This window comes from Lagenorhynchus albirostris, chromosome 10 (genome assembly GCF_949774975.1).
Source record: "Lagenorhynchus albirostris chromosome 10, mLagAlb1.1, whole genome shotgun sequence".
NCBI classification, from domain to species: Eukaryota; Metazoa; Chordata; class Mammalia; order Artiodactyla; family Delphinidae; genus Lagenorhynchus; species Lagenorhynchus albirostris.
In genome coordinates this window covers 88895492-88916259 of record NC_083104.1, presented here as the reverse complement: position 1 = coordinate 88916259, position 20768 = coordinate 88895492, and the positions used below count along the sequence as shown (strand labels likewise).

General features: G+C 42.5%; 1 protein-coding gene across 1 annotated transcript in view; it reads right to left on the bottom strand.

Annotated features, from left to right (window-relative positions):
* MBOAT1 (membrane bound O-acyltransferase domain containing 1) overlaps positions 1-20768 on the bottom strand; it is a 112768-nt gene that overhangs the window by 34861 nt on the left and 57139 nt on the right. Inside the window, exon 4 of the mRNA XM_060164269.1 lies at positions 17447-17542. Coding sequence (XP_060020252.1) covers positions 17447-17542 — 96 coding nt within the window. The remainder of the gene's footprint in view (positions 1-17446; positions 17543-20768) is intronic.

Genomic DNA, 20768 nt, shown 5'->3' with positions numbered 1-20768 from the left:
AATTTTGACCACTCTCTTGTATAGTGAAAAAAATAACTGCTTCCAGAACACCGAGGTTGGGGTCCTAGAAATAAGGATTACATCAAAACTTTCTATAAGAGCAATTTCGTCTTACAGACAAATATATAACTTCACAGCTCATCTTCTTGATGTTCAACAACACCTCTGACCCAGGATGTATAACAGATGCCGAGAGCTGTTTTTCTTGAAAGGGACTTACACTAAGCATCACATTCAATGTAGTTGCCAAATATGACTGTTTTTGTTTTCAAAGCCTCTTTGTGCTTTTTTTTTTTCCTGTAAGATTGTAAGCCTGAGGAATCAGTAATAGGACTTAAACTCCCAGCCTTCTTTACACAAAGCCCGGCACACGTTTTTTGTGTTTTGAGACACACATTCTGGTGACCATGCAATTTGCAAACCAAGTTCCTACATCTGATTTAATTCACAACTTCATTTTCAAAGGGTCTAAAACATTGATATATCCATAAAGGAAATGTGTCATGGAATTAGCCTGACCTTCAGCCTCTACAGAAATGTACCATTTGTTTTCCCCTTTCTGGGGTTAGATTTAATGTATTCCATAATTAGGCACACGTTCAGCAAAGCATTTAGAGTCTATTCACAGAAGTGATGGGCATGAGAAAGCACCTCTCAGGTCGGCTGCTGGGGGTGCGTAACTGACTGGCTGCAGCTGCATCCTTTGATTCCACCACCTTGCTGGTGCTCAGCCCACGCCTCCCTGAGGCTACGTCCAGCCAATGACTGAGCACAGCAGGGTAGCCACGCTCTCCAGACCAGGCGCGGTGCTCCTCAGCCCGGGAATTCCAGCTCGAGGACTCATCCTTGAACTCACTGAAACAGGCTCAGAACTGCACTGCAGTCCAAGACCTCCCTTCCTTCCTTCCCTCTCCCACCTCAGGGGTGAGACGTGCGTTTTAATCTGATGGCTCTCCCAGCCTCATCCAGTTGCCTCCCTGTTTTCCCTCACAGGTATTTCGCCCAACAAATCTCATACATCTGTTCTCACCTTGGCATCTGCTTCTCAGAGAACCCAGACTAATGTAATACACACTACTGAGTATCTAGATCAATGTAAATAAATAATAATTACTCCATGTTCAATCTGTACCTTTGGGCCTATGTAAGAACCACATTGTTATCATTCTTTAAGGGAAAAAAAATCTCTCTTTTGGGGGAAAAAATAAGAAGCTATGGATCAAATTTTGTTACCCATGATCTAGACTATACTTTTAATAATATATTGTTTCTGTTTTAAACATCTGAAGAAGTTTCTAGCAACTTAAATAAGAAGCGACTCACACATGTGATCATGGGCTTATAAAAAACAACATACTGACAACTTGCAGAAAAGGAAATGGAGTTAGATTCCTCCTCCATTCTTACTTTTCTGTGGGTATAAGGAAGAGCGCCATACGCTCCTGAACAGAGGAAGTCCATTCTGAACGCTTTTCACTGATCAATTTATTTAAACCGATGGGTAGATCAGATGCCAAACTCAGACTGCACAGCTTACTGAGATTTCAGAGTCAAATCCAGAGAGTTACCGACTTAGGATAAAACTCAAATACCGGGACTTCCCTGGTGGCACAGTGGTTAAGAATCCGCCTGCCAATGCAGGCGACACGGGTTCGAGCCCTGATCCGAGAAGATCCCACATGCCGCGGAGCAACTAAGCCCGTGCGCCACAACTACTGATCCTGCACTCTAGAGCCCATGAGCCACAACCACTGAGCCCGTGTACCACAACTACTGAAGCCAGCGTGCCTAGAGCCCGTGCTCCGCAACAAGAGAAGCCACAGCAATGAGAAGCCCGCGCACCACAACGAAGAGTAGACCCCGCTCGCCGCAACTGGAGAAAGCACACACACAGCAACAAAGACCCAATGCAGCCAAAATAAATACATAAATATATTTTAAAAAACACTCAAATACCATCGATGTTGCATTTCAATCAAAACATAATATAATCTAAGACGTGTTTGTTGGTCTGTGATCGGAATTCACGTTTTTTCCGGCAAAAATACAAAACCCAGGAGATCGAAGCACATACTACAAGCACACGAAGGGCACAGAAAGGCTCCTTGATGCAGCCAAAGGACTTCCTCAGGACAACGAGGCCTTAGAAGCTTAGCTGTACTCAGAGTATCCACCCCCTGAGAAGCAGGCCCTGTCCCTGGATTTTTACACACTCACCAGTCAGAGGCCCCTGCCCCTGAATCTATGGGAACCATCTGACCAATCGGAAACCAAGGTTTGAATCCAGCAGGGCTGAGATGGGGCCATTTCTCTTTTGTCCTGTGAATTTTTTTCATGATAAAAAAAAAAAAGCTGAAGAAAATTTTTTCTTCCTGAACCTAAAATTATTAGTCTAATTTGGATAAAGAAATATAGGGGGAAATAAAGTATGGGGAAAACAGGCAGATAGAGAAATGTTTAGAGTAAAAAGAAACAACCAGGCCACTCTGCTCTCCCCACCACACACACACACACATAAAATCAATGCCTTCTGATACAGACTTCGGGCACTTTACCAGTAGTGGTACCCATTCATCCATTTCCATTTCCTGTATCAACTCCCAACAAAAAATAACCTGTTTTTAAAACACTAAGCAAAACTCTGTTTTGAGCAGTATTCCAGGATAACCTGCCTATTGTAGCTTAATCTTTGGACCTTAAGTGGTTAAGTTCTCTGTCCTGGTAAAGCTAGGATGGAACAATGAGGTGATGCAGTCATCAGTTAGAGGTGTCAAAAGAGCCAACCAATCACAGCTGGCTGGACAGCATCAAGCCAAATCTGACATTCAAGGATCGTATTTTCCCTAACAGGTGATTTTAGATGCAAAAAGTTATACTTTATCTTTTCATCAATTCTTTGTTTATAATACAAATCCACTTACAATGCATACATACTAGGAAAGCAAGGAGTCAGGCCAGCAAGAAGTTTGACAGGATGGGAGAATCCAATGCAACAAACTTCCAATCAACCGCAATCTAGGACGGGGCTGGATCTTGCACAACTAGGGGCGCCAAGATACAATGCAAACTGCAGCCCGTGGCCCAGACCCAAGAGCTGAGGGCCAGACAGGAGGCTGTTGCTTCTGCCCCTCCAGTATCCCCCTGCTTCCGGGACTACTGAAGAGGAAGGTGATGATATTATACCTTTAGTACAATGCTCCCAAACTCCTATCAACTATGCCAGCCTGGGGGAAGAAAACAAGGGACTCCTGGAGTCACAGCAAAGAAAGTACATGGTTCCACCAGGCTTCCTAGGGCTGCAAATGAAGGCAATGGAAACTCCTCTGGACTCACTTCAGAGTTCACTGGTATCTGTTCAGACCCATCTAATCTCTATACTTTGGCACTCAACAACAACAGAATCACCAGCTCTCCATTTTAACAGGAACCCGCCAAATACACTTGGTATAACTTATACTCGTGTCCTCAGAATTAAATTCCAAATGATGGTGCTACTTACTGAAAAGCTGGCAGCAGACTGAAGGAGAAACATGAAATACGCTAATCTGGAAATCTCTTTGCAAATCTCTTCTTTTGTTCATATTATAGAACCCAGTTATCTGCACATACTGGGCTGGTTAGGTAGAGTGATCAGGATATCATAAACCAACAGAGGAAAACATCTCGCATGGAACAACAGGGCAATGATCTCCACTGCTCCAAGGGATGTGGGCAAGTGACACTTCTAGAATGCCCAACAGGATAACCAGGAACACAAACGACTACTGTTCCACTGGTGTAGGCTGCAGTTCACCACGATACGCATGCATAGTATGCATTCAAATATATTTAAATAACATTTAGAATTTATTATTATAATCATATAAAACAATAAAACAATTATTTAAATCACCAATGAAGACCACCCCCCAACCCCAGACAGAATCACTGTCTTAGCATGTATTATTTCCTTCCACTCTTTTTTCTACACATGTCCACATTCATAAAAATGGAATCTTAGGGCTTCCCTGGTGGCGCAGTGGTTGAGAGTCCGCCTGCCGATGCAGGGGACATGGGTTCGTGCCCTGGTCTGGGAAGATCCCACATGCCGCGGAGCGGCTGGGCCCGTGAGCCACGGCCGCTGAGGCTGCGCGTCCGGAGCCTGTTGCTCTGCAATGGGAGAGGCCACAACAGTGAGAGGCCCGCGTATCACACACACAAAAAAAGGAATCTTAATACATGTATTTGTTTTGTGGTTTTGATTTTCCATTATATTGTAAGCATTTTCCAATGTCATTAAATATTCTTTGACGACATCATTTTTAATGGATGTATATTAGTATCATAATTTAATCATTCACCTCTTTTGGACCGATTAGGAGCTTCCAATTTTGCACTATTATCGACAACAGTTGAACATGCTTATGAATAAATTTGATTTCCTTAAGGTAATTCAGTTCCTAGGAATTCATCCTATTATAGGATATAAACTTTAAAAAAATTCTTGCTTAAAATTTATGGCTAACTTGCCTCCCAGAACGGTTGTACCAATTCATACTCCCACTAGCAGCGTATGAGTTCTCATTTCATAATGTTTTCAAAAACACATGGGTAACTCAAATTGCCAACATGATGGGAGAGCAATTATCTGCCTGAATCTGGCCTCGCCTGCAAAAGGAATTAAGGTTCCTTCTTGCTGCTTCCCTCAGAAGAAAACTTGATTTGCGCCCTTCTGTGAGCAAAAAGGAATCAGTTCACTATCACCAACTTAAAAGGAATCAAGTATCAGCTTTATTACAAGCAGTTGTTGAGCTTCCCCGGGGAGAACAGTAAATGTTCCAGTATTGTTAATCACCCATATTCACAGAGAAAACATGGAGGACACTGGCTTCTACATGTACTGATACAAACTACATTAGCAGCACTAATAAAAGTGTATCTTGTGTGTCGTCCTCACCATTTAACATCAGTCTTGATTACTTTCAGAATGGTAACAAAATTGCGAGCCCCAGAATAATCTGAAGTACAAGTTTATGTGCTCTCCCCAAATTAAAAACATATATACGTTATTGGACACAAACACTAACATACTCCAATCCTGTTCAATTCCTGTCTGTGCTCTTACTCTAAGTAAGTATGTTAAGCACATAGGTTCACAGGCATGCTCAAAAGAGAATAGCTATCACATCAGGCTGCTTTAAAACGCCAAGTTCAACTTCAAATCACTGCTTCATTCCTCAACAAAATCCTAAATAAGATTTTTAGGCTGAAATAAATAGTAGTGTTAAACAAATTCCGTTCTGAAGGAGAACTGGTGGTTGCTTGCATGTTCTTAATGAGACTAGACACTGGAAAAGAATCTCTCTTACTGACCATTTGTGATTTAAAACATCTTATCAATTTCAGTACGTACCCGTCCATTTATGTTTCTGACATTATCCGAGAAGATGGATTTATAACAGTGAGGCACTGTGCATTTATGGTGACAGGAAAAAAAAATAATTCTGCTGCTTAATAATGCCCTATAAATTTTTTAAAAAAAGACATACCCTCCAAGAACTGGATAAAGTATGGTCACTCCACAATCAGGGATCTAAATCACATTCTACTTACAGGAGCAGACACATTTTTGTTGTATCCTTTCCCAAACAAAAGTGTCCTTTCTCATTCAAACAGTCTACACTTTTGTGTGTAAAGTCAGAGATTTCTTAATACAAGAAGATCCAAAAAATGCCAGAGAACAAACATCACCTAAGGAAATTTATCATGACTATGCCTATGCCACTGAAAGCGGAATGGACAGGAACAGATTTCCATCCTCCCCTGCTGTCAAACCCCAAATCCACCCCATTTCACAAGCACATGACTGTCTTCCCTTTATTTGCTCTTTATTTTTTCCTTTCGGTAACTTTCCACAATTCTGATTATATTAAAAATGACATAACAGTCATTCACGAGTTTACAGTTTTATGGGCAAAACCACTGGAGGAGGAGATGTGACGAGAACAGAGTGAAACGTGGAGAGTGGAGGCAGGACCAGGGGACAGCTGTCAGCTCATCAAAGGGTATGGAATCATATAAAAATGGGTATTCATTTCCTAGAGCTGCCATAACAGATGACCACAGATTGGGGGGCTTAAAACCAGAAACGTAATGTCTCACAGTTCCGGAGATCAGAAAGTCCCAATCAAGGTGTTGGCAGAGTTGGTTTTTTCTGGAAGCTTCGAAGGAGAATCTGTTCCATGCTTCTTCCTAGCTTCTGTGGCTGATGGCAATCCCTGGAGTTCATTGGCTTGTAGCTGTGTCACTCTTATCTCCACCTCCATCTTCACATGGCCATCTTCCCTGTGTCTCTGTGTCTGTCTCTCTCGTGGCCTTCTTAGAAGGACACCAGTCATAATGAATTTAGGGCCCACCCGAATCTAGTATGCCCTCACTTTAGCTAGTTACATCTGCAAAGGTCCTATTTCCATATAAGGACATATTCTGAGGCTCCAGGTGGACGCGAATTTGGGGGAACACGCGTCAAACCAGTACACAATGACGTGCTCACATTTGACCTTCCTATACAAACCTGAAATAGGTAACTACATTCATTCCACAGTCTTTGGTCACCTCTGTCTCCTATAATTGTGCCTGCCATATATAGCTTCTCAGTCAGGTCTGCTGAATGATGAATGAATGAACCTTTCAATGCAGGACCAAAGCTCTTCCTTGGAGTGTGGATCTGATCAATGGTGGCTACTCTCTTACATAAATCCCATCCACTATCTCCAGAGTTGTTTCCTCTAACAAGGATTGAGAAGGTAAAAGGAAGTAAAGATGCTTGCAGAGCAATCTGAGTGCAGAGTTTTTACTTGGTATAATCCTCCCTGAGATCCTTTCGGCTTCCTCAGCCACATCACATTTAATTCAACCACTATTACTTTTAATATACTAAATTTGCTTCGGTGGCTTTTCAAAGGACCCTACCTAGATTTAGACAAACCACTCTCTCTCCTTTCACATCCATATGTAATCCGCTTATTTATAATAAGTACAAACTGGAATAAACAAATTTGGGGATAAACACATGACACTACCTAAGCGTACAAATCAATGGATGAGAGCAGAAGTGCCCATGCTCACCACCTACAAACACTCCGTGCACTGTGGTCTCAGTGAGTATGATTCACGGGCGATGGGCAGCACCAGCCAGTGAGAGCAGATGAGAGGCCTCCTGCTACACAGGTCCACATGCAGGGACTCACGAGGTGGAAGGAAGGGGGCGCAGGAGGGAGGAGGCGACCAGCAGGGAAAGCTCTGTAAAGCGGTAATCTTTGAGCTGGGTTATAAAAAGTGAAGTGAGAGATTTCCATGCACTTAAGGATGGAAAAGGGGCTTCTCATCAGGGGAACGAGTAAGGCAGAGGCGCAGAGACATGAAGTAACCAAGCGCGTGCACAGACCCGAAACTTTTCTGCACTGCTGCCGCATGCAGTGCACACAGGGAGGCGATGCAGCAAAGGAAGCAGGTCCACATCACCATTGGCTTTGATACTCTAGAGAGCATAGACTGGAGAAGAGGTGCAGGATGGAAGGAAAGATGGCCAATTAGGAAAGGTGCAGACATGGTGATCCAGGGTGGTGGCAGTGGGCATGAGGGGCAGTGGACGGATTCTGGGAACTGCCAGGCTGCTGACATAAGAATGTGGGTGGCAGGGAGAGGAAGGTGGCTTTCTGAGACCTCCACAAGCACCTCACATGTCTGTGCTCCTGCAGAGCTATTCCCTTTGCCAGGAATACCCCTCCTCCTGCTAAAATGCATGGTGTCTCTGACACCTGGCACTGTGCATAGCATATTGCAGACTAAAAAATTGTTGTAGAAATGAATGAATGAATATACACTTGTGTCCTAAAAAGAAAGATGATATAGATGAGAAACAAATAATGATCTACTTTAGGCTAAAGTCAAAGTTTTTTGTTCAATATCCCAACCAAATATGGCTGGAGGGGCTGTTTAATTGAGGCTCCTGGAAGCATTAAAAAAAAAAAAAAGGACTGACAAATACTAGAGTATTTAACTCATTCCTTTAGTGAACATCTATGAAGAGCCAGGAACTCTTCTAAGTATGGGGGACAGGGTGGGGGGGCCCAGTTGTGAGGTTGAACCAAAAAAAATAAAGTTTGCTGATTAAACACTAGGGAAAGTTATGACCACCATTTCAAACTACTTTTGAGACTTCCCTAGTGGTCCAGTGGTTAAGATTCCACCTTCCAATGCAGGGGACAGGGGTTCGATCCCTGTTCAGGGAACTAAGATCCCACCTGCCGTGGGGCAATTAAGCTGGCGCGCAGCTACTGAGTCCACACACCACAACCAGAGAGCCGACATGCCGCCACTACAGAGGCTGCGCACTCTGGAGCCCACGCGCCACAACTGGAGAGAAGCCCGCGCACTGCAGAGGAGGATGCGTGTCACAACTGAGACCCAATGCAGCCAAAAATAAATAAATAAATAAATATTGTTAAAAAGGGGGCCTTCAAGATAGCAGAGAAGTAAGATATGGAGATCACCTTCCTCCCCACAAATACATCAAAACTACATGTACATGTGGAACAACTCCTACAGAACACCTACTGAACACTGGCAGAAGACCTCAGACCTCCCAAAAGGCAAGAAACTCCACACGTACCTGGGCAGGGCAAAAGAAAAAAGAAAAAACAGAGACAAAAGGATAGGGATGGGACCTGCACCAGTGGGAGGGAGCTGTGAAGGAGGAAACGTTTCCAAACACTAGGAAGCCGCTTCACTGGTGGAGACGGGGCGTGGGCAGGGGGGAATCTTCAGAGAGCGCAGCCACAGGGGTGCAGAGGGCAAAGAGGAGAGATTCCCGCACAGAGGATCCCTGCCGACCAACACTCATCAGCCCAAGAGGCTTGTCTAATCACCCGCCGGGGCGGGCAGGACCTGGGAGCTGAGGCTCAGGCTTCAGAGGTCAGATCCCAGAGACAGGACTGGGGTTGGCGGCGTGAACACAGCCTGAAGGGGGCTAGTGCGCCACAGCTAGCCAGGAGGGAGTCCGGGAAAAACTCTGGATCTGCCTAAGAGGCAGGAGACCATTGTTTCAGGATGCATGAGGAGAGGGGATTCAGAGCACCGCCTAAACGAGCTCCAGAGACAGGCATGAGCCGCGGCTAAAAGCGCGGACCCCAGAGACGGGCATGAGACGCTAAGGCTGCTGCTGCCGCCACCAAGAAGCCTGTGTGCGAGCACAGGTCACTATCCACACCTCCCTTCTGGGAGCCTGTGCAGCCCACCACTGCCAGGGTCCCGTGACCCAGGGACAACTTCACCAGGAGAACACACGGCGCACCTCAGGCTGGTGCAATGTCATGCCGGCCTCTGCCGCCACAGGCTTGCCCCGCATTCTGCACCCCTACCCCCTTCCCCGAGTGAGCCAGAGCCCCCAAATCAACTGCTACTTTAACCCTGTCCTGTACGAGCAAAGAACTTATGCCCTCAGGTGACCTACACACAGAGGCGGGTCCAAATCCAAAGCTGAACCCCAGGAGCTGTGCGAACAAAGAAGAGAAGGGGAAATCTCTCCCAGCAGCCTCAGGAGCAGCGGATTAAAGCTCCACAATCAACTTGATGTACCCTGCATCTGAGGAATACCTGAATAGACAATGAATCATCCCAAAATTGAGGTGGTGGACTTTGGGAGCAACTGTAGACTTAGGGTTTCCTTTCTGCATCTAATTTGTTTCTGGTTTTATGTTTATCTTAGTTTAGTATTTACAGCTTATTATCATTGGTAGATTTGTTTATTGATTTCGTTGCCCTCTTCCTTTTTTAATTTTTTTATATATATATTTTTTCCTTTTTCTCTTTTTGTGAGTGTGTATGCTTCTTTGTGTGATTTTGTCTGTATAGCTTTGCTTTTGCCATTTCTCCTATGGTTCTGACTGTCTGTTTTGGGGGGATTTTTTGGGTTTTTTTAGTATAGTTTTTAGCGTTTGTTATCATTGGTGGATTTGTTTTTTGGTTTGGTTGCTCTCTTCTTTCTTTCTCTCTTTCCTTTTTTTTATTACTTTTTTATTTTTAATAATTCTTTTCTATTTTAACAACTTTATTTAATTTCCTTCCTTCCTTCCTTCCTCCCTCCCTTCCTCCCACCCTCTCTCCCTCCCTCTCTCCCTCCCTCCCTCTTTTCTCCCTTTTCTTCTGAGCCATGTGGCTGACAGGGTCTTGGTGTTCTGGCCAGGTGTCAGGCCTGAGCCTCTGAAGTAGGAGAGCTGAGTTTAGGACACTGGTCCACCAGAGACCTCCCGGCCCCAAGTAATATGAAACAGCAAAAGATCTCCCAGAGATCTCCATCTCAACACTAAGACCAAGCTCCACTCAACAACCAGCAAGCCACAATGCTGAACACCCTATGCCAAACAACTAGCAAGACAGGAACACAAACCCACCCGTTAGCAGAGAGGTTACCTAAAATCATAATAAGTTCACAGACACCCCCAAAAACACCACTGGACGTGGTCCTGCCCACCATAAAGACAAGATCCACCTCATCCACCAGAACACAGGCACCAGTCCCCTCCACCAGGAAGACTACACAACCCACTGAACCAACCTTTGGTGTCTTCCTGGGAGCAGACACCAAAAACAACGGGACCTATGAACCCGCCGCCTGCTAAACGGAGGCCCCAAACAGAGTAAGTTAAGCAAAATGAGAAGACAGAGAAATACACAGCAGGTGAAGGAGCAAGGTAAAAACCCACCAGACCAAACAAATGGAGAGGAAATAGGCAGTCTACCTGAAAAAGAATTCAGAGTAATCATAGTAAAGATGATCCAAAATCTTGGAAATAGAATGGACAAAATATAAGAAACGTTTCACAAGGACCTAGAAGAACTAAAGAGCAAACAAACCATGATGAACAACACAATAAATGAAATTTAAAATTATCTAGAAGGAATCAATAGCAGAATAACTGAGGCAGAAGAAGGAATAAGTGACCTGGAATATAAAATAGTGGAATTAACTACTGCAGAGCAGAATAAAGAAAAAAGAAAAAAAAGAATGAAAAGAATTGAGGACAGTCTTAGAGACCTCTGGGACAGCATTAAATGCACGAACATTCGAATTAAAGGGGTCCTAGAAGAAGAAGAGGAAAAGAAAGGAACTGAGAAAATATTTGAAGAGATTATAGTAGAAAACTTCCCTAATATGGGAAAGGAAATAGTAAATCAAGTCCAGGAAGTGCAGAGAGTCCCATACAGGATAAATCCAAGGAGAAACACACCAAGATACATATTAATCAAACTATCAAAAATTAAATACAAAGAAAACATATTAAAAGCAGCAAGGGAAAAACAACAAATAACACACAAGGGAATCCCCATAAGGTTAACAGCTGATCTTTCAGCAGAAACTGCAAGCCACAAGGGACTGGCAGGACATATTTAAAGTGATGAAGGAGAAAAACCTACAAACAAGATTACTCTACCAAGCAAGGATCTCATTCAGATTAGATGGAGAAATTAAAACCTTTACAGACAAGCAAAAGCTGAGAGAGTTCAGCACCACTAAACCAGCTTTACAACAAATGCTAAAGGACCTTTTCTAGGCAAGAAACACAAGAGAAGGAAAAGACCTACAATAACAAACCCAGAACAATTAAGAAAATGGGAATAGGAACATACATATCGATAACACCCTTAAATGTAAATGGATTAAATGCTCCAACCAAAAGACACAGACTGGCTGAATGGATACAAAAACAAGACCCGTATATATGCTGTCTACAAGAGAGCCACTTCAGACCTAGAGACACACACAGACTGAAAGTGAGGGGCTGGAAAAAGATATTCCATGCAAATGGAAATCAAAAGAATGCTGGAGTAGCAATTCTCATATCAGACAAAATAGACTTTAAAATAAGGACTATTACAAGAGACAAAGAAGGACATTACATACTAATCAAGGGATCAATCCAAGACACAATTGTAAATATTTATGCACACAAGAGAGGAGCACCTCAATGCATAAGGCAAATGCTAACAGGCATAAAAGGGGCAATTGACAGTAATACAATCATAGTAGGGGACTTTTAACACCCCACGTTCACCAATGGGCAGATCATCCAAAATGAAAATAAATAAGGAAACACAAGCTTTAAATGATACATTAAACAAGATGGACTTAATTGATATTTATAGGACATTCCATCCAAAAACAGCAGAATACACTTTCTTCTTAAGTGCTCATGGAACATTCTCCAGGATAGATCATATCTTGGGTCACAAATCAAGCCTTGGTAAACTTAAGAAAACTGAAATCATATCAAGTATCTTTTCCGACCACAATGCTATGAGATTAGATATCAATTACAGGAAAAAGTCTGTAAAAAATACACACACGTGGAGGCTAAACAATACACTACTAAATAACCAAGAGATCACTGAAGAAATCAGAGAGGAAATCAAAAAATACCTAGAAACAAATGACAATGAAAACACAATGACCCAAAACCTATGGGATGCAGCAAAAGCAGTTCTAAGAGTGAACGTTATAGCAATACAATCCTACCTCAAGAAATAGGAAAAACCTCAAATAAACAACCTAACCTTACACCTAAAGGAATTATAGAAATTAGAACAAAAAACCCCCAAAGTTAGCAGAAGGAAAGAAGTCATAAAGATCAGATCAGAAATAAATGAAAAGGAAATGAAGGAAATGATAGCGAAGATCAATAAAACTAAAAGCTGGTTCTGTGAGAAGATAAACAAAATTGATAAACCATTAGCCAGACTCATCACGAACAAAGGGAGAATACTCAAATCAATAGATTAAAAATGAAAAAGGAGAAGTAACAACCGACACTGCAGAAATACAAAGGATCATGAGAGATTACTACAATCAACTCTATGCCAATAAAATGGACAACCTCAAAGAAATAGACAAATTCTTAGAAAAGCACAACATTCCGGGACTGAACCAGGAAGAAATAGAAAATACAAACAGACCAATCACAAGCACTGAAATTGAAACTGTGATTAAAAATCTTCCCAACAGGGGCTTCCCTGATGGCACAGTGGTTGAGAGTCTGCCTGCCGATGCAGGGGACACGGGTTCGTGCCCAGGTCTGGGAAGATCCCACATGCCGCAGAGCGGCTAGGCCCGTGAGCCATGGCCGCTGAGCCTGCGCATCCGGAGCCTGTGCTCCGCAACGGAAGAGGCCACAACAGTGAGAGGCCCACGTACCGCAAAAAAAAAAAACAAAAAAAAAACTTCCAACAAAGAAAAACCCAGGACCAGATGGCTTCACAGGAGAATTCTATCAAACATTTAGAGAAGAGCTAACACCTATCCTTCTCAAACTCGTCCAAAATATAGCAGAGGGAGGAACACTCCCAAACTCATTCTACGAGGCCATCATTACCCTGATACCAAAACCAGACAAAGATGTCACAGAAAAAGAAAACTATAGGCCAACATCACTGATGAACATAGAAGCAAAAATCCTCAACAAAATACCAGCAAACAGAATCCAACAGCACATTAAAAGGATCATACACCATAATCAAGTGGGGTTTATCCCAGGAATGCAAGGATTCTTCAATATATGCAAATCAATCAATGTGATACACCATATTAACAAACTGAAGGAGAGAAACCATATGATCATCTCAATAGATGCAGAAAAAGCTTTCAACAAAATTCAATACCCATTTATGATAAACACCCTCCAGAAAGCAGGCATAGAGGGAACTTACCTCAACATAATAAAGGCCATATATGAGAAACCCACAGCCAACATTGTTCTCAATGGTGAAAAACTGAAACCATTTCCTCTAAGATCAGGAACAAGACAGGGTTGCCCATTTGCACCACTACTCTTCAACATAGTTTTGGAAGTTCTAGCCACAGCAGTCAGAGAAGAAAAAGAAATAAAAGGAATCCAAATCGGAAAGGAAGTAAAGCTGTCACTGTTTGCAAATGCCATGATACTATACACAGAGAATCCTAAAGACGCTACCAGAAAACTACTAGAGCTAATCAATGAATTTGGTAAAGTAGCAGGATACAAAATTGATGCACAGAAGTCTCTTGCATTCCTATACACTAATGATGAAAAATCTGAAAGAGAAATTAAGGAAACACTCCCATTTACCATTGCAACAAGAAGAATAAAATACCTAGGAATAAACCTACCTAGGGAGACAAAAGACCTGTATGTAGAAAACCATAAGACACTGATGAAAGAAATTAAAGATGATCCAAGCAGATGGAGAGGTATACCATGTTCTTGGATTGGAAGAATCAACATTGTGAAAATGACTATACTACCCAAAGCAATCTACAGATTCAGTGCAATCCCTATCAAAGTACCAATGGCATTTTTCACAGAAGCAGAACAAAAAATTTCACAATTTGTATGGAAACACAAAAGACCCCAAATAGCCAAAGCAATCTTGAGAAAGAAAAACGGAGCTGGAGGAATCAGACTCCTTGATTTCAGACTATAGTACAAAGCTACGGTAAACAAGACAGTATGGTACTGGCACAAAAACAGAAATATAGATCAATGGAACAGGATAGAAAGCCCAGAGATAAACCCACGCACATATGGTCACCTTATCTTTGATAAAGGAGGCAAGAATATACAATGGAGAAAAGACAGCCTCTTCAATAAGTGGTGCTGGGAAAACTAGACAGCTACACGTAAAAGAATGAAATTAGAACACTCCCTAACACCATACACAAAAATAAACTCAAAATGGATTAAAGACCTAAACGTAAGGCCAGACACTATGAAACTCTCAGAGTAAAGCACAATCAGAACACTCCATGACATAAATCACAGCAAGATCCTTTTTGACCCACCTCCTAGAGAAATGGAAATAAAAACAAAAATAAACAAATGGGACCTAATGAAACTTAAAAGCTTTTGCACAGCAAAGGAAACCATAAACAAGATGAAAAGACAACCCTCAGAATGCGAGAAAATCTTTACAAATGAAGCAACTGACAAAGGATTAATCTCCAAAATATACAAGCAGCTCATGCAGCTCAATATCAAAAAAACAAACAGTCCAATCCAAAAATGGGCAGAAGACCTAAATAGACATTTCTCCAAAGAAGATATACAGATTGCCAACAAACACATGAAAGGATGCTCAACATCACTAATCATTAGAGAAATGCAAATCAAAACTACAATGAGGTGTCACTCCACACCAGTCAGAATGGCCATCATCAAAAAATCTACAAACAATAAATGCCGGAGAGGGTGTGGAAAAAAGGGAACCCTCTTACACTGTTGGTGGGAATATACATTGATACAGCCACTATGGAGAACAGTATGGAGGTTCCTCAAAAAACTAAAAATAGAACTACCATACAACCCAGCAATCCCACTACTGGGCGTATACCCTGAGAAAACCATAATTCAAAAAGAGTCATGTACCACAATGTTCATTACAGCTCTATTTACAATAGCCAGGACATGGAAGCAACCTAAGTGTCCATCGACAGATGAATGGATAAAGAAGATATGGTACATATATACAATGGAATATTACTCAGCCACAAAAAGAAACAAAATTGAGTTATTTGCAGTGAGGTGGATGGACCTAGAGACTGTCATACACAGTGAAGTAAGTCAGAAAGAGAAAAATAAATACCATATGCTAACACATATATATGGAATCTAAAAAAAAAAAAAATGGTTCTGAAGAACTTCGGGGCAGGACAGGAATAAACACGCAGATATAGAGAATGGACTTGAGGACACGGGGAGAGGGAATGTTAAGCTGGAACGAAGTGAGAGAGTGGTATGGACATATATACACTACCAAATGTAAAATAGATAGCTAGTGGGAAGCAGCCGCATAGCACAGGGAGATCAGCTGTGCTTTGTGTCCACCTACAGGGGTGGGAGAGGGAGGGTTGGAGCAAGATGCAAGAGGGAGAAGATATGGGGATGTATGTTTATGTATAGCTGATTCACTTTGTTATACAGCAGAAACTAACACACCATTGTAAAGCAATTATACTCCAATAAAGATGTTAAAAAATATATTAAAAAAAAACAAGGGATTACAATTACTCCTCTAAAGGACACATGTATGTTATTGTTAAAAATAAAATAAAATTACTTTTAATGCTATAACTTCACGACTATATTGTTATCTTTGTTGCTGCCATATTTTCCATATTTTATTAGCAGTACACATTGTTAAAAAGTAAAGAAGTTTGTGAACATGTTTCAGAAAAATTGAAAAATTATGCTCTACAATCTGGGAGGAAAGGAATAAAGAAAGGAGGCAATTCAAAGAGAAAATGGTAAAATCGAAAGGACCGAGGGTAAAGAGGAACCGATGCCCAAAAAGCTAGTCTGAGACCAAACTACGGTCATCGAAATCCCAATGCAACAGTTTTTGTGTCCCAAACCACACTTTGCCTTCCGAAGCCTCTTCACAGTGGGACAGTTTAGTTGTACAACTTGCAAAGTTCACACCAATGGGCAGTAATCTGTAGGTCTTTATTTCATTGACTATTCTCTACCAACTCATCCAATGAAAGGCAATTCAACCTGAGAGGAGAACCCAGGCTCTCCCTGACTCCAGGCTGCCTGCGTAGACCATGACCAAACTCCTAAGGAAATAACGTGGATAATGTACAGTGTGTCATGAGTAGCAGCTCTGCTTTAGTACCCATTCCTCAAGATTCATAAAAAGTTGCTCCTAAGCAAATACCAACAGAGCAATAGAATTTTCACTGATCCACTGCCGTCTTCACCCGGTGACCAATCAGGAGAGGGGTGGCCCCCAGGTTAAGGCTATGGTAACAGACAAAATTTTTAGAAGAAGTATGGAGACCCTTGCTGTGCCAGGCATTGCCCTTCTCATCGCTAGAAGTCTGGGGGATCTGGGGAGGGGGCCAGGGCAGCCAGGCAGCACTCACGGGGCTCAGGGTAGCAGCTATTCATCAACTAGTATGGAAGAATTTTGTATTATTAACCCGTAGGTGATAAACACCAACTCTGTGTTAAGGGCCTTAGAATAGGGGTTGGCAGACTTTCCCTGTAAAGAGCAAGATTGTAAATATTTTGGCTTTTGTGGGTCATATAATTTCTGTCATAACTACTCAACTCTACCACTGTAGTGCAAAAGCAGACAGAGACAACACATAAATGAGTGCCTGGGTATGTTCCAGTGTAACTACAAAACCGGGTGGCCGGACAGATATAGCCGTGGGCCATAGCAGAGCTCACCGTCCCACAGAGCAATCAAATCTCCAACCTCAACTTCATTAGCACAGTCTTACCAACTGATTTAATGAGCTGCCGATGACTCTTACGCGCATGCTTGATCTTTACAGACCCCAAGGGACCGAGTCAAGGGACTCAGCAGTCAAGGGGTTGCTGGACTGAGTCAGCAGTCCAACTGCCCCCACACAAATTAAGATACTCACCCAGAAAAATCTGTAGTGAGAATGCCATAGTGGAAGATGTATATTCGGCTGATGTGGCATATCGTAAGGTAGCCCATTGCTACAAAAAAGGAGTATCTGGAACCAAAAACACAGAGGATCAGATTGTTGCGCACCTGTTCAATCAACTTTCTCTTCTTTCTCTCCCTCACCCGCCACGTGCAATTAGTCACAAAGTCCTATGTGGTCCACTTCCATCCCAGCCCATCCCCTCTCCTCACTTTCACACCCACTGCTCTGAGCCCTTCGTCTTTTCTCACCTGGACCACTGCAGTAGTTCTCAACTACGGCAGCGTAATGGAATCACCTGGGGAGCACCGGGCCCCACCCCCAGATACCCTGATTTCATTGGGACGGGGTGCACCTAGCAGGTATAATTCCAACGTGCAGCCAGAGCTGGGAACCGCTGGCCTGTAAGGTCCTTCACTCAGATTTTCCTCTTCACAAACCATCCTGTTTACACAATGATCTTCCTAAAATACAAACCATCATCATACTGCCAACCACTCCCTTCCCAAAACACTTTGTTCTCTTGGCTTCCATTCTCCTTGTTTCCTTCCCAGCTCTCTGGTCAGTTCTTCCAAGGCGTTTGCTCAGCTCATCTTCCTCAATCTACTCCTTAGGTGTTAGCATTCCCAGTGCTCTGCTTAGGACCCTCCCTGCTGATGCCTGAGGCTTCAATTACCACCTACCTACTCACGTTCACTCCCCGGCCTCCTTCAAGACAGGTCCTGACCATCCTATAGTATAAACCCCCAAGGCACAGACACACACCATTCAAAACATTCATCAACTTGTACCTATAAAGATCAGTGATAATCTGATTAACTACCATCTCCCTTACAAGCCTGATAGCTCCATGAATGCAAGGATGGTCATGTGTGTTTCATTCACCACTGTGTGCTGAGTGAACCTACTGTGTGCTGAGTGAACCCACTGTGTGTCGAGTGAACAAACAACAAATGAATGTTACTGGTCTTAAAAGTCTCCAGTGGATCCCCCTATCTAATCACATCAAAACTCCTGAACACAGCATCCAAGGTGCTTCGCATGCTAAGCTCTACCTTTCCTTCTGGACTCATCTCCAACCATGTTCCATGTCCACCCTGTGTTAAACCACAGTGGACTGCTCCCTTTCCACAACTACGTCCTGCATTTTCAGGCCAGGAATCTTTCTCCTTCCTCTGCCTGCAACTCCTTGCTCCCTCCTATGGTCTATCTGGAAACTATCAGATAAGGCTCAGCTCCAATGTCACCTGGCATAGCCTTGCTGTATCCATCCCACCCCCACTCCCAACACCATTCGCTGCTCCACTGCCTGTATTTCTCTAGTGCTACCTGCTAACATATATAATTATAACGTTAAAATCATATGTATGGATCTGTTTCCCCAACTCTGAGCTTTCATTTTTCTCCATCTCAGGAAAAAAATCTGTATCCTATAGAGTTGTCCTAGAAAGAATATATTAGCAATAATGATAGGAAATATTAAATGTAATAGAATATTAAGTGATATACTAAATACGGGTCTATAGATCAAAATAATGAAACATAATATATTTACGAGGGCTCAGCCTAGCTCCTGGCACCAAGCAAGTACTCCAGAATTGGCAGCTGCATCACCAAGTTCCCACATGAGGCCTTCCATCCCAGGAGATATTATATTCTGTTCCAGTCGGTTCAGATGAGGTAAGTGACTACCTGTGATTTCTGCCCAACAGAGTGGCTTGGGAAGGAAACAGAAATGGTACCCCAAGAACTCTCTAGATAAATCCTGAATAACAACAATCAGTCCTGAAATGGGTTAGTTCCACATAGCTGCAAATGTTCCCTGTCCCCTCCTATTCCCAGCTATGCATAGGACAGGGCTCAAAACTGGGTGAAAGGAAGAGGAAAACAATTCACAGAGAACCCAGAAATTCTAGTCTCGAAGAGAACTTAAGCTCAAACCACCACAAACCCTACATTTCATAGGCAGGAAACCTGACATGCGAAGAAGCTGCCCGGCTTTTCCAAACCCACACTGCTGGAAAGAGCCAGGCTTCCTGACTCCAGCTTCTTGTTCTTTCCCAGCGGCAATAGGAAACAACTTCCATCCATCGGGAAATGTGAACCACTCCCTATTTCTGCAGTACTGGCAACCACACAAGCAAAGAAAGAGGGGAAGAACTTGTTCTGGCATTTTTTCTTTTCGGTCTTATGACATGGCTCTCTGCTACCACAACATTATTTGGGGGAAACAGTCAGAGCCTGTCTGTAAAGTCTCTGCCAAAGCTGGAAGATTCCACTCCTGGCCGGAGACTAACCCAGAGAACCTGGAAATGCAGCTTGACCCTCTGCAAAACAGACTGCACCTCACCAACATCACACAAGTGTGGGGAAAGGTGACAAATTACAACTGGTAAGGTAGCTGGAAATGTGCTCTAGAGATGGAACAACGCTTTTATAAATCATTTAATTGCTTCCAACATCAAGTGCAGGAAAAGCCAGGCATCTTTACCTCCCAGGGAAAAAAGCATTTTGTCATAATATGAAGCATTTCCAAAACCCATTCGTACCAAATTATAGAAATACGGATTTCCTATTTCCCTTCTGAAGGAATGACTCTATCCCCTTCAAGGAGGGCACTTAGAAGAGAGATGATTAGAATTCAAATTTCCAGAGCTCCTTTGAATACAAAGTTGAATGACTATTCAAGTTAAAAGCAGGCAAAAATATTTTCCCTTACAAATCAGAAATTTATTGGAAGTAATTACAAGATTATACACTCAAAAATTAAATTACAGTGCTTTTAAGAAGGAAAACGATTGTGCTAATAGTCTCAGTAATCAAAGAACTTTCTGAGGCTGAAATAAGGCATCTGCTTTTTAAGAGAAGCCATCAGAAAGGAAGCCATAGAAGGGTGAAGCTCTTTTCAAGTATACTCAGTCATTCCATAAATATTTATTGAGCCTTTATTTGTGCCAGGTATTGTTCTAGGCTCTGAGGCTATAACAGTGAAAAGGAGAGAAAAGTCTTTGTTCCCACAGAGCTTCCATTCCAGTGTTACTGAGGCTGAATTAATTCTGAGGTTTCAGAAAGACCATGGGAAAGAGAGACAGTGCAAAACAGCTCTTCCAGGTATCTCCCTGGATTGTTCAAGCGTGTAGTCTTCAAGGGAGAATTAAATTACTTCTGCACTTTGAAGTCAAAATAGCATAGTAAGAATATTTCTTCCTTTTTTTTTTAACACTTATTGGAAATATGTAAAGTATACACAATTTTGACCTATTTCATACTCAGAAAACCTCAGCCAAGTTCAAGA